Consider the following 14,374-nt stretch of genomic DNA (forward strand, 5'->3'; position numbering starts at 1 on the left):
GACTTTGCATATGAGTGAATGCTTGAGTTGAAGCATAAAAGATAGATATTAACTAACTGGGCAAAGGGGAATAGAGGTAGAAATATTGCATCATGAGTAGATGTCCAAAAGTAAACAAACAAAAATCTTTAGTCATTCAACAAACACTTATTGAGTGCTTCCTATGGCACATAGTATTAGGCACAAGGTACAGATAAGTAAATATAGACATAGTCCCTGCTCTCCTTAGTAGCTTTCACAAAAAGGATAAGAGATATTTATAAGATCATATTTAAGACCTTTTGTCCAAGTATTCATTAACCTCCAAACACATTCTTATAATCTGCATATAGTTACATTACTAAGACAAAAATCAATTTCTATTAAATAGCTATAATTTCAGAGGCAGTTTCTAATTTTTGAGTGGGATGAATCGGAAACTCATTTACAGTTTGTCCAAAGGTAGACTATAGTTTATATTAATAAATGAAATTGTATTATAAATACTGGTTAGGTTTACCCTCCAGCCCTCAAAGCCTATTTAACCCATAATACACATAAAGTATTAATAGTCCTATTTCAAATACAATGAATCATTATTATGTCTTATCTATAGAAAAATGCTAGTTTCTGGGGACACATGTTTGTACAAGATAACACAGTCCTGGGTCTCATAGAAGTTACAACTTAGTAGAAGAGACGAATAATTAAACAATAACATAAATGAGTGTGTAATGATAATCTGAGAAGAGGACTATAAAATGAAGGGACCACTGGGGACATAAAAAGCACTAGAGGCCACCTCTGGAAGCTGGGAAGACCAACATGGCAACCAGGCAAAGGGGTGAAGGAATAACATTCCCAGTAGGATGTTAAAGGAACTGGGACAAGGGTCAGTGTGGTTGGTATAGGGCAAAAGGAGAGTGGCATGAGAAAGGCCATGTCCAAACTACAAAGTGCCTAGTGAGATGTGCCATTTCTTTCTAACAACAAAAGGTAACCCCTGAAAGATTTAAAGCAGTGTTGTATCATGGTACAGTTACATATTAAAACAGCCCACCCCATCTGCACTGTAGGAAAGATAGTATAGAGTCCAGATTGGATGTAAGGCAACCAGTTATTAATTGAAGGTTACTGTGCTCACCTGGGATAGGTGACGGAGACTCTGATGAGAGTGGCAGCAGTAGAGATGGAAGAAAAGATGGATGAGTCAGAAAGCTATTTACATGATAAGACTAGGTTAGGGATCACTGAGAGGGCTGAAAGAAAGGGGGTGTCAAGAATGACTCCAGGCAGGAAGGGAGGCGGCCACCATGCCATCCTTTTTTTTTTTTTTTTTTTTTTTGAGACAGAGTCTCACTTTGTTGCCCAGGCTAGAGTGAGTGCCATGGCGTCAGCCTAGCTCACAGCAACCTCAGACTCCTGGGCTCAAGCGATCCTTCTGTCTCAGCCTCCCGAGTAGCTGGGACTACAGGCATGCGCCACCATGCCCGGCTAATTTTTTCTGTATGTATTAGTTGGCCAATTAATTTTCTTTCTATTTATAGTAGAGACGGGGTCTCGCTCTTGTTCAGGCTGGTTTTGAACTCCTGACCTTGAGCAATCCACCCGCCTCGGCCTCCCAGAGTGCTAGGATTACAGGCGTGAGCCACCAAGCCCGGCCGCCGTGCCATTCTTAAAGGGCCCCGAGTGAAGGCAACGGGCTGCTGACGGCCGGAAGGAAAATGAGTGAGTCTTTGGTGGTTTGTGATGTTGCTGAAGATTTAGTGGAAAAGCTGAGAAAATTTCGTTTTCGCAAAGAAACGAACAATGCTGCCATTATAATGAAGATTGACAAGGATAAACGCCTGGTGGTGCTGGATGAAGAGCTTGAGGGCATTTCACCAGATGAACTTAAAGATGAACTACCTGAACGACAACCTCGCGTCATTGTGTATAGTTATAAATATCAACATGATGATGGAAGAGTTTCATATCCTCTGTGCTTTATTTTCTCCAGTCCTGTTGGATGTAAGCCTGAACAACAGATGATGTATGCTGGGAGTAAGAATAAGCTAGTCCAAACAGCTGAACTTACCAAGGTATTTGAAATAAGAAATACTGAAGACCTAACTGAAGAATGGATACGCGAGAAACTTGGATTTTTTCACTAATGTGAACTTCTGTGTTTCTAAAGTATTTATGTATTAACCTGACCATACTGGAACCAGACATAAATACTTATTTATGCCTAAAAATGCACTGTAACTTACAAGTTTGTTTCCTGCAGTAAAGAAAAATTGTTCATTTGTGCAAAGTTTGAACAAAGAAGAAATCATCTTCATAGTAATGAAACTTTGTAAAGTGTTTCCTTATATTTGTAATTGTTAGGTGGGCTACTTTTCTCCAGGGACTTTTTGCACTCTTGTGACTAATTTCTATAACTTATGGTTCAGAATTTGTTACTCTTTACAGACACCATTGGAAAGTGGATATTAGATTGTGAGAGACAACAGTTGCCTCCTTTTGACAAATACTGGATATTAGCAGTTTATGTATGAAAATAGCATATTATCACTTGTCAAATCATTGAAATTAATTTGGGGTTAAAGACTTGAATGACCCAGTATTGAGCCATGAATAATTTACTGTAGTGTAACTTGCACTACAATTATATTTTTCATCAATTCTTTATCATCTTTGGTTTTTAATCAAGTCTAGAAACTGTGTTCATCAATCACTCATTCTTAAGGTCTGGGAGTTAGATTTTATGGCAGAATTATGACTGTTAGGTTTTCTTCTTGTGGAAAATAGCATCTTAGTCTTAGAAATTGGTGGGTGGTAGTAATCAAGGGCTTCATTCCTGGTTATGTCATTTCTAGATAATTTTGAATCTAGGTTAATAATACTTTATTTATAAAGCACCTCCCACTGTCCTATGAACACTAATTATTTTAAATGTGTTAATACTGTGCCTTTGATTTATTAGCTTTAAAGTTAGTTTAAGACTTTTACACTGACAGTATTCCAGATTTGGTGAAATTAATACTTTTTTAAAGAGTCCAAGTAAAACAATTTTCTAATGTGTATATCTGAAATTTGTAATAAAATCAGCTTCATACTTTAAAATTCCAACTATCTGCTTGCATTGGTGAACAGATGGCAGTTAAGAGTTATAATTTGGGGTACACTTGTGATTAGTTTTGTGCCATAGGGAAAAAATTGTTTATCTTAAAACATTGGCCATAGTTGATAACATTAACACATTGGTAGAAATCATACCTTACATCCTAAATATCAGAAGATATTCTAAACTGGACACCTGAGTAGTTAATTAAAACAGTCTTGTTAGATGGTGGCATCTTTGGCATAAAGCAAGGATTCTAATGTTTGGCATACTTTTAAAAACATATATAAGTAACTACTTAACATTAATTTGATAATAGGTCTAGAGACTTTAAAAACTAACCAAATTTGGTGAGTACATTCTTATATTAAGAATATCTTAGTCATTTCAAAACTAGCAAAGGCATTTTTTTATGTTGGAATATTTTCCATTCATATGTTCGTTGTGTTTTATTTTTGAGGTTTCTGTGCCAACTTTACTATAAAGAGGTAAAGATAGTTGGAATTCTCACAATATTGAATAGAGCATCTTCTGTTCCCAACACTGTTTGACTTCACTAATTTAGAAGTCAGGAAGCAATAGGAAGTTAGTTGGAGTTGAGGAAGTGCTAGAGTGGGTATTTGTTTTGGTTATTAAAATGGAAAGGATTCTTTATTCCAATTTCCAGAGAGAGAGAAAACTCATCCAGGAAGTTTAAGAATTCTTTAAACAGGTATTTTGATAATGGAAAATAACTTGCTTATTAATTCTGTAGAAATGCAAATGTAATCCAAGTGAGTAGAGTGTTTTTAATGTTTTCGAATGAAGGAAATGAGATTTTGTGTCACCTGGTTTGCAGCAATAAGAGAAACAAGTGCTGCATGAATGTATTTTTCAATGAGGTTCCTTATTTTGTCTTGCATGTGTAGTTTTGTTTTTTTCTTTTTTTAATTTGGAAGTCCTCCATAATGTCAGATAATATTGACCTAGCATACACAGCACTCCTTAGTTCTGTTATCTTAACAGGACCAAAGAGCTGTGATAAACCATGCTTTTTGAGCTTGCCTTGACTCCTTATCAACAATGTATATTTTGCAAGACAACAGATTGAGGTTAGAAGATCAGTAGGACATTTTTACTCCATCAGTCCTATAGGAGATTTACAGATTCCATGCTTTAAAGTGTTCTCAAACATTTATGTAGATTTCCCTTTCATCTAACTAAATTTTGCATTATTCTTTTCAAGTATATTTCCTATTTAGTCTCTTTTCTCTGCCTTCCTTCAAATAGTAACTCCAGATTTTATAATACCAGTTTTTATATTCCATATCTTTCTGGTACAACCATTCCCATTCAGCCTTAAATCTTAATCTTTCCTTTTTGGCAGCATCTTTTTTCCTGGGACCCTCCTTCATGGTCTTCTAAGCCAGCATTAAGTTTTGAAATTGTTGGCCTGTGTAAGTTCTGCATAGCATCTAATGTCAAAATAGAACCAACTAGTAATCACAGTATTATTTAGTATGGGTTTTGTGGCAACATAAATGACATGAAGAAAACTGTTCTCAGGTTACTATGCTGAAATTCCAAAATGTCTGAGTTTTGAATAGTAATCACTTTGTTCTGGTATTGAAGCAATTATGTTAGGAAAAAAGTTGGTTGATTGTTTTTGTTTGACTTCTAAAAAGTTTACTAAATGCCTAGTGCAGTTAAACATACTCTTGTTTAAGAGGGTGTTGCTAAATTTTTTATTGTCATTATTAAATAATCTTTGTGGCAAAATATCTGTCAGCACTTTTTCCTGCCCTTTTTATCTCCTATTTTCAGGAGTCAAACGTAGCCATAAACTGTATCCTTGTCTGACACTTTAACTACGTTTCCGGTTAGGGGAGTTTATTGCCAAATTTAATTTGGCTGTTTCCCCCCACCCATATAAATATTAAGGAAGATATACTTAAAAAGTGTCTGGACTACTTGTAAAACCCCAGCGATGTCACTAATCCGTATATGGACTAGTGACGAATAGATATTTTCATAAGAGTTTAAATGCTGATATTTGGTGGAAGTAGAGAGTAACTTGTATTCTATCAATTCAAGTATTCTTAGTATGATTGCTTTCCCTAATTGTTCATTAGACTGATAATACTGGAATCTACAGAGTTTGAGCCTTTACAACTTATGTGAGGATGTGTTTCAAACATTTCTGGACAAATCTTTTGTATTTCTGGAAGAATGTAATAAGTAATCTTCTAGGCCACTTAAAACTAATGGTCGCGAATTGAATATTGAGAAATTTGTTTTCCTATTATGCCATTTGACATTTCAAATCAATAATCATGTTCTTGTAATGTTTAAAACAACTACATTAAGCTTGTGATAGAAACTGTATTTTATTGCTTTTTGGAATATAATTCATACACATATAATTACTTGAATATTGTTTGAGATCACTAACGTGTCAGGGCAGTTTCCACTGATTTAGATGGTCCAATATAATCTCATTCAGGAGGCTTGAAACATTAATGATTTAGTCTTGTGAATTTTAACAGTTCTCTGTCATTGTTTAACAAAAGCAACAACTGGCACAACTTCTTAAGCTGTGGTTTCAGTCTCTGCTAGTTCATATTGCATGTTTATTTTGGACAGTCTTTTGTTAAGCATGGTGCTTGTACTGGTTTAAATAAAATGTTAACATAAAACAAAAAAAGAATGACTCCAAATTTTCAGAGTTACTTAGGAAGTAGAATTGATTGGATATTAAGAGTGGGGAAGAAAAGTGAATGGATGGTATCCAGAGATATGGCTTGAACAATAGGGTGGATGGTGATATAGCCACTGAGATTGAGACACAGCAGGTTGTTTAGGAAGAAACGTGATAAGCTCCATTTTGGACCTGTTGCAGTTAGACACTTTGGGTATTCCATGGGTGTAAGGCAAGCATACAATTTACAGACAGGAGTCTAACACTCCAAGGAAGACTGGAGTAGAGATCAGAAAGGAGGGTCATCATTTTTCAAGTCACAGATGATGCCATCAGCAGGGTCGAGATGGGACTCTGGGGAAGCACCACCATTAAGAACCAGGTTTGCAGGTCTGACCACCTCTTGCATTAATTAATGCAAAGAGTCCAATTAATGAAAGTCCAAATTAACAAAAAAATTCAACCTTTTTTCAGCTACATGTTTATATAGCCTCTGATAATTTATACCTTGTCTATGCAACTTCCCCGGGTTTAACTCCAGCCCCTCTTGAGGGAGCATAGTGATTGAGAATCAGATCCCCAAGTCACCATTTTCCTTCAACAGAATAAGATCAAGTATTGAGTAAAGAAAAGCAGAAGAATTATCTTTACATTTTAGCTTCTGCAATCTTTTTGTTCCTGTCCTAGAACTGGTCTTTCACCATTCTTTCTACTGCAACTGTGACATACCAACATTTATGGAACAGTACGTCCAAACCAGGCTCATGTGTACCACTCTCACAAAACTATTTATAAACCCAGGATGGGATTACAACACTCATTATAGCTAATATTTATTTTTTTATTAATCATCTTTTATTGGATGCGACAAAATTAAAAATAGATTTGGTACAAATCTTGGAGAATACCCCCTTTTATTTCAAATCTTGTTTAAAATGTTTAAAATAATCTGGTTCACTTTCCTGCTTTTACTACATATAAAATAGTGGCCACATTGGTGCATTGGTGAGTGTTCAGTAGGTTATTATATTCATTAGGACTCTTGGTTGCAAGTGACAGAAACCTATCTGAGAGATAAGCTATTTTCTTTCCACTTGAGTTGCTTTCTCCCTGTGTCCAATTAGCAAGAACAGGGAATGATTATGATTGGCCCTATAAAGTCACCAAGGTGATTGGCTTTTTGGCCAAACACCTTGGAGACGAGAGGAGATAATACCTTGGGCCAGGCCTGGGTCATGTGCCCAATCTATAGTTAGAAGAAAAGATCTGCTACCAGAATAGAGAAGATAGTAAATCTTGTGAGAAAAACTAAATACAATCACTACCCAAACAATCCATGCAATGATCATGAAAATCCAATACTTTGGGTGGCATTAAAAAAGATCTGGGACAAGTGTGGTGGCTCATGCCTGTAATCTTAGCACTTTGGGAGGCTGAGGTGGGAGGATCACTTGAGGTCAGGAGCTTGAGATCAGACTGAGCAAGAGCAAGATGCCATCTCTATTAAAAATAGAAAAATAATTAGCTCAGCACAGTGGCATGTGCCTATAGTCCCAGCTACTCGGGAGGCTGAGGAAGAAAGATCCTTTGAGCCCAGTTTGATTCCAAACTCCTCAAACCAGGAGTTCGAGGTTGCAGTGAGCTATGAAGCTATGATGATGCCACTGCCCTCTACCCAGAATGACAGAGTTACTGTCTCAAAAAAACCCCAAACAAGCAAACAAAAAACCCCACCAAACCAAAAAGAACCCTGAAAATACCTCAGAATCATTGTTGTGAATGGTAATTTTCATTGAGGAGAATTTTGTATGTAGACAAAATAAGATTGGGGTGAAATCATGTATGTCATTGAATATCCCTAGAAGTTTCAAGGTTTTAAAAATATCATATTTGTAACAAATTATTAATCTCTGAAAAATAAAATATGAAAATCATTTTAAGTTACTTTTTGAGCTCAAAATTACCACTATTCATTTAGGTTTTACTATATGTAATCCAAGTATAAGGAGGGATACTCTAAGTCAATAATTTTTAACTTGATTGAGCTAATATTTTCATGATCCATTTATCACTGACTCATATGGTAATTTCCTCATAAGTTTCTGCTTTAAAAAACAATGTCAGTCATGATGGAGACTCAGACTTGAGGGGGGGAGGGGGGGAAATGGGCATTTATTGAAACCTTAAAATCTGTACCCCCATAATATGCCGAATTAAAAAAAAGAAAAGAAAAAAAAACAATGTCAGCCAGGTGAGGTGGCATGTACCTGCAGGCCCAGCTACCGGGGAGGCTGAGGCAGGAGGATTGCTTGAGGCCAGAAGTTTGAGGCTGCAGTGCACTAAAGATAGTGCTTGTGAATGGCCACTACACTCCAGCCCGGGCAACATAGCAAGACCCCATAGCTAAAAAAAAAAAAAATTAAAAATCAAAGCAAAACAAAAAACAATGTCAACATGACATCTTATAAACATTAATTATAGATTTGGGTAAAGAAGAAGAAAATATATAGCGATGATTCCTGGGAGAACTGAAAGTTAATAATAAATATTCAGTGTAGCTTGATTCCCTTTACTGCTCCTTAAAAAAAACTTAAAAGACAAATTAATTACAGGAACCAAAAACCTGTTTTACCAATATGATAAAACCAAAGAACACTGTTGTCATGATTCACTGGCTGGAATGTGAACATTTAAACATCAAGAAACTTACAAATTTGAGAATATGGCTAAACATCAAAATTTACAGTTTATGTGTATTTTATATCCTTGTCAAGGTTCACCAATGATTCATAATGTACAATTAATAGTACTTTTGTTGTTCATGTTAATACAAAATCATTTTTATTTGAAATTAGTCAAGAATATGGTCGTTTTACTCAGAAACATCATCTGTTTTAAGTAAAGCAAATTTCAGGTGAGTAAGAGATTCAATGTTCTCTTTAAAATTCTTACACCAAACTTCAATTAGGCTTTATGTCAGAGGCCTCAGCATTTGGAGACTATAATTTAATCAAATTTTTTAAAGACTGATTTGATATTTTGGACCTTTTAGAAAATTATTTTTTGTAAATTTCTCTGGAACTTTAACTGTAAGGATACTCTTGTAATCTGGCTTTTGTAGCTGATATGACTCAATATCATGAAGGCTAAAATGATTGTATGACTTCAAGCTGTGTCTTTTTAATGCAAATAATATTCTCTGTGCTAGTGCTAATTTGATATGTCACAGGTGCAAAGAGCATAGATTACACCTCAGTACAAAGACAGATATTTGAAACCTCTTTAGAGTTTTACAAGCCATTTTAAAACCTTGTAAAACTTGTTGGGATGTTAACAAGGAAACCGAGAATGCAGGACATGAGAATTAGGTAGAATCAGATTGGAAAACACCTTGCTGTTCTGATATTTATTCATGTGCTACATTGGGCAAGCTCCTTAATGTTTTTGAGCCTTAGTTTTCTTGTTTTTAAATGGAGATGATAATAATATCTACCTCAGAGGATTGTTTACAGGGCTAAATAAAATACAAATGGAAAACCTGGCATGTAGCCACTTGACAAATACCTGCTGTTATTATTTGGTTCTGTTAAATGGAGTGAGCCTCAGCTTTGAATATTTAATCTTGAAGAAGAAGGTTGAGGACCTAGATATTTTTTAAGCTTGTCACCAGGGACAAATCTTATGCCCAAAGTGGCGTTACTGATACTCAAACTTGCTAATGGATGTAAATAATTGTCCTGACCATCTTCAAAAGCACCAGCGGATCTTCATTAAGCAAAATGTCTCAAGAGAATGCTAAGTAACCACATCCCACAGCACCGAATTCATTAGAACCCAACTATGTCTTGAATGTTGGTCATTGATGTTCTTGATCATAGAACAGCAAAGCTGACAAGCACCTGCCTTGGTCTACCTCTCAACTAGAACACTAGGCTTAGCCTATACAATAAGAGCTCCAATGCTTGCATATACAAATGCTGGAACTCCACTCTGATATTCGGATTCAGTGGGTCTAAACTGCAGCTTTAAAAAGTTCCTCAGGCAAAACAAATTCTGTTTTGTAATGTGTTTGTTACCACATCGTGAGAAATGCAGGTCCCAGTTCCTACATCTGTTAAATGAGGCAGATCATAATACCACCTCATAAGGTTGCAGGAATGATTTGCTCTGAATATGTAACCTGCTTAGCACAGCACCTATCACATAGTAAACACTCAATAAACCTTAACAATCAAGGGAAAAGCCAAGCAGCCTCTGACATCTAGGAGCGGGCCAGGCATTCATAAGCCTGGCCTGGCTGTTCTATTGACCATAAATAATGCCACAGAATATAAGACAAAACCACTTAGTAACTGTGATAGACCATGACAATATCAAGACCACTCCATAATCATGTTTGAACACAGGCAAAACACAAATGTCCAAACCACAAAATCTGAAACAGTACCTTTTCCCAGCTAATGTGAGTGACAGCTGCTTCCTTAACAATTACAGCTGCAGCTTCTATTCTTTCTTCTTCCTAGGTGAGATGTACTCAAATACCTAATCATGAAAACCCCTCTTCCTGACAGCATCCAATCCAGAGCAAAGCCCTGTTTCCTTGATCCCTCCCCAAGAGGAGGGATTCCATGCTGCCAATCACCTATCATCAGTCCAAGTCCTCCGATAAGCCTTTTCTTTTCTATTTTTTTAGAAACAGGTCTCTATGTCACACAGGCTGGTCTTGAACTCCTGGCCTCAAGCAGTCATTCCTCCTCAGCCTCCCAAAGTGCTGGGATTACAGATGTGAGCCATCATGCTCAGCCCATCTTTTTCTAACTCTCCCTGAGACGCCCCACAGCTCCTCATCGTGCGCCTTCTCCCGGTTGAAATGAATAATAAGCCCAACTTATTCAACTCAAGTTCAACAAGTGTGTTCCTGGTGGTCTTTGGCTGGAGAGCATTGATGGTATTACTCTGGAACACTTTCTTTATAATGGAACCACAACGTAGACAGTTTGGTTTTCCCTCGGAACTATATCCCTATATCATTTGAAGAATTAGAGGTAGAATACAAGAAGCGATGTTGGTCATCCCCACTTAAGCACTGACAAAGATTCAGGATTAAGAAGCGTTGCAACTTTTGTAAAAGGATAACTACAACTTTTTATCAGAATATTCATTAACCACAAAATGCATTCTTATAAAGTAGGCCTGCATATTACCTAAGACCAAAAGAAAAAAAGTATCTAATTGTAAGGTCATCTACTTGTAAGGTCAAAGTTGTGAAGTCACAGATTGTTCTTAATTTTATAAATGGGCTGCATCAGAAATTCACTTAAAAGTTTGTTTTTAACATAAAATCGACATTCCAGTTGAAACCATATCATAAACGATGATATTAGGTTTATCCTTCATTCCCAAAGCCTATTTAATTCTGAATATATGTAAAATAGCTCAGATGTACCATTATTTACGTCTACATGTCCATGGAAACATGCACTCTCACCGTTGGAAGTCCATCTCATCAATATCACTCAAATTAGCAATATATATCATGCTAGATGCAGGTAACTTAATTCTCTACAACTGTAGGAAGGGTGTGATCAGGACGCTTTTGCTGCACAAGAGTTTATTACGCCACATGGCAAGAAGCCTGGAGTTAGGCAGCAGGACTGACTGGTTAACTCCATGAGTCAGGAGCTCAACAGCATCCCAGTGACCTAGGTGAGCGAGCGCTAGCTTTGGGCTCTCTTATCCTCAGAGCCTTAGTGACGGTGGCCATCTCCGTGGTGCCTAGATGGCTGCAGCAATGACCCCTATTCCCATGCAGACAATAATGCCCAGTGAGGAAGAAGAGACTTTATGCCACATCTATTTCTTTTGGGGTGAGGAGGAGGAGGAGGGCAGAATCTTTTCCAGAAGTACGCTCTGTTCCCCACGGTCCTTCACTATGAAAATTTCTCATTGGCCAAGAATGTATCACATGGTCATGCCTAAACCAATCGCTGAAAGAGAAAGGGGGTTACCGTGATTGGTTTAGACCAGAGGTTCTCAGCCCCGCCTATACATTGGAAACAGCTAGGAGCATAGGAAACAAAATTGCAACGCCTGGTAACAGTATCTTTAAAAAGTTCCCTAGCTGTTCCGAATGTATACTCAGAAGGGAGTCCTACTGTATGGCCTCATCAAGTTTCACCCCAGCCTGAGCTGGGTCTGCCATGTGCATTCACCTTGCTATAGCTGAGAGAAAGGGATCTCTCCAGGTCAGTGACCCTCTGATGACCTATAATGAGAAATTTAAAAAGCTTGTTATAGGAGATTTGGTGGCTATCTTAATCCCCTGCTCCCCTGCGAAAACGGGAAAATGAGGAAAACATTTTATAAATTTCAGTTCAAGAGCACCTTCCTCTCTTGAGCTTTTATAGACACTATCCCTCCTCCTAGGGAGAACACTGTGTCTCCTCTATTCCACACCAGCTTTGTCAGGGTATGCACAAGGCTCGAATGTGCTTGCCTGCTGCTCTGACTTCCTAAAATGTGCCCTCTTGAAGGCCAGGGATAATATATGTATTCTACTTTGTGTCTAGCACCCAGCACACAGGAGGCCCAATAAGTATTTGTTGAATGAAGGAATAGGAGACAAGGAGCAATGCCTAATATTAATAGTAAACATTTACTCAGCACTTGTATGCCAGGAACTATACAAAGCTATGCACACTGAATAGACTATTTACTCCTAAAACAAACCTGTGAAGTAGAAGCCACTATTATCCTCACATTAGACATAAGCAGAGTGCATGACAAACTACTTGTCCAAGGTCACAAGCTAACGGGTGACAAGCATAAGGCTAAGTTCCAGAGAGTGGACTCTAGAGCCTTTACACTTGAGGAGATAAAGCATGTTCCACTTGTGTTAGAGATGGAACCCTCTCTAGTGGATCCTTAGTTGGAGGAGGGCACCGGCCACTGGCAGGCTTTGTAGCTTTTAGATTCCTGAAGGCTTTTGTATTTTTGGGCTTTTTAGGGGGACAGGGAAAGGGTCATTGCTCAATGACATAGAAGGACGTGGAAATGAGGAGAAACAAAAGCAAGCATCTAAAATCCTGCCCCCAAAAGGTTAGAGCCTGGAGTAGAGGTCTCCATTCATGGGCAAGAAAAATAAAAAGGTTGCTAATTCAGTTATGTGTTAGACATGACACATAATTTACTTGTTCTTCAGAGCTGCCTCTGTCATTTATGGGGAACACCACCATCTACTGTTCTGCTCATCACTGACAAACCACAACCTGGAGAGGAATCATGGTTCCAATTCTGTCTTCTGCACTGTATTATCCCAGACACGGGTCATTATTTGGCCATCTTCCCCCAACCTGTCCCTCCTCTCTATGGCCCTTATCCTGGTGGATGGAGCTGTCACTCACTCAATTCCTTATGCCAGAAAACCTGCAAGTCTCCCAAGATTCCTTGTTTCCTCTCCTCCTTCACATCCAATTGGCCACTGAGTTTTGTGGATTCTAGTTCATAAATCTGCAATCTGTTCATTCATATTCATTGTGTGCCAGGAGTATACAATGATGAACTGGATCAGACACATTCCTCCCCTCCCCCAACTTCAAGGAGCTTACCATCTTAAAGAGTGCATATTGCAAATGAACAACCCATTCTATAGTAGAGTAATAAATGCAAGAAAAGGGTAAGTAGAGTGCGGGGAGCGGGGGGAGGCTGGCGAGCTATATATTTCATCTGGGGAAGCCTGAGGGTTTTTTCTTGGCAATGCCTGAACTGGAATGTGAACGATGTGTCCCAGTACCCTGGTGAAGGAAGAACTGGGAAGAAAGGCAACTGCAAATTTTTAGAGGCTTGAACTGAGCACTTCCAAAACAGCGCGGTCGTAAACCAGTAACCATACTGCCAAGTGGCTTTGCACTCCTCAAAAGAAAAAGCCCAGCACTGTCCTTCCTGTCTCTGGAGGTCTGCCCTTTCAGTCTCCTATCACTTGTCATTCATTCATGGAGTATGTACTGATCACCCACTCGGTGCAAGTACGGAGCTGATAGCGGGCTCAAGGGTGCTTCCAGACTTTAGCGAGTCTTTAATCTACTGGAGCAGACAGACCAGGGGGGCGCATTCCGGGAGTGCTGGGGGCTGTGAAGTCATGCTGTAAGCTGACACTTAAGATGTTAACGACCCTTTAAGGACCCATCTGCCTCGCTGCACACTGCTCACCCCGTCACTGGGGGGCTCTGGGCCTTCCAACTGCTTGTCCTTCTCCGAGTGATAAAACCAAGTGTTCTAGTCACTTGCCCGGAATGTCCTTCTCCCCCTGCCCAAGGCCACTGCCCGCCTGGAGCCAGCTCCAGCCAGCGTCCTCCTTGCGTGGCCACACTCTTCGGCGCGCAGCTCGGCCAAGTGGGTTGACGCTTAGTGCGGCCAGGGAGCTCCTGGGGGCAGACGCCGTCCAGCCTCTCTGACACTCAGGGCCCACCTCAGGCCGGCTCTGTCCCTAAGCGGCCCCCACGCTCCGGCCAGGGAGCGCGCACCCGGGCGACGACTCCGCGCGCACGTGGGCGCAGCCTGGAGGCAGCGGGGACCCTTTCCCATGGGGGCGAGAGGAGACATTCAGCTGGTAG

The 14,374-nt window shown here is 39.0% G+C and overlaps 1 protein-coding gene across 1 annotated transcript in view; it reads left to right on the forward strand.

Moving 5' to 3' along the window:
- Positions 1-1,619: 1,619 nt before the first annotated feature.
- LOC105882445 (glia maturation factor beta) overlaps positions 1,620-14,374 on the forward strand; it is a 902,793-nt gene continuing 890,038 nt past the window's right edge. The window contains exon 1 of the mRNA XM_075999213.1: positions 1,620-3,797. Coding sequence (XP_075855328.1) covers positions 1,704-2,132 — 429 coding nt within the window. The 5' untranslated portion in view covers positions 1,620-1,703 and the 3' untranslated portion in view covers positions 2,133-3,797. The remainder of the gene's footprint in view (positions 3,798-14,374) is intronic.

Source organism: Microcebus murinus, chromosome X (assembly GCF_040939455.1).
Source record: "Microcebus murinus isolate Inina chromosome X, M.murinus_Inina_mat1.0, whole genome shotgun sequence".
In the NCBI taxonomy this organism is placed as follows: Eukaryota; Metazoa; Chordata; class Mammalia; order Primates; family Cheirogaleidae; genus Microcebus; species Microcebus murinus.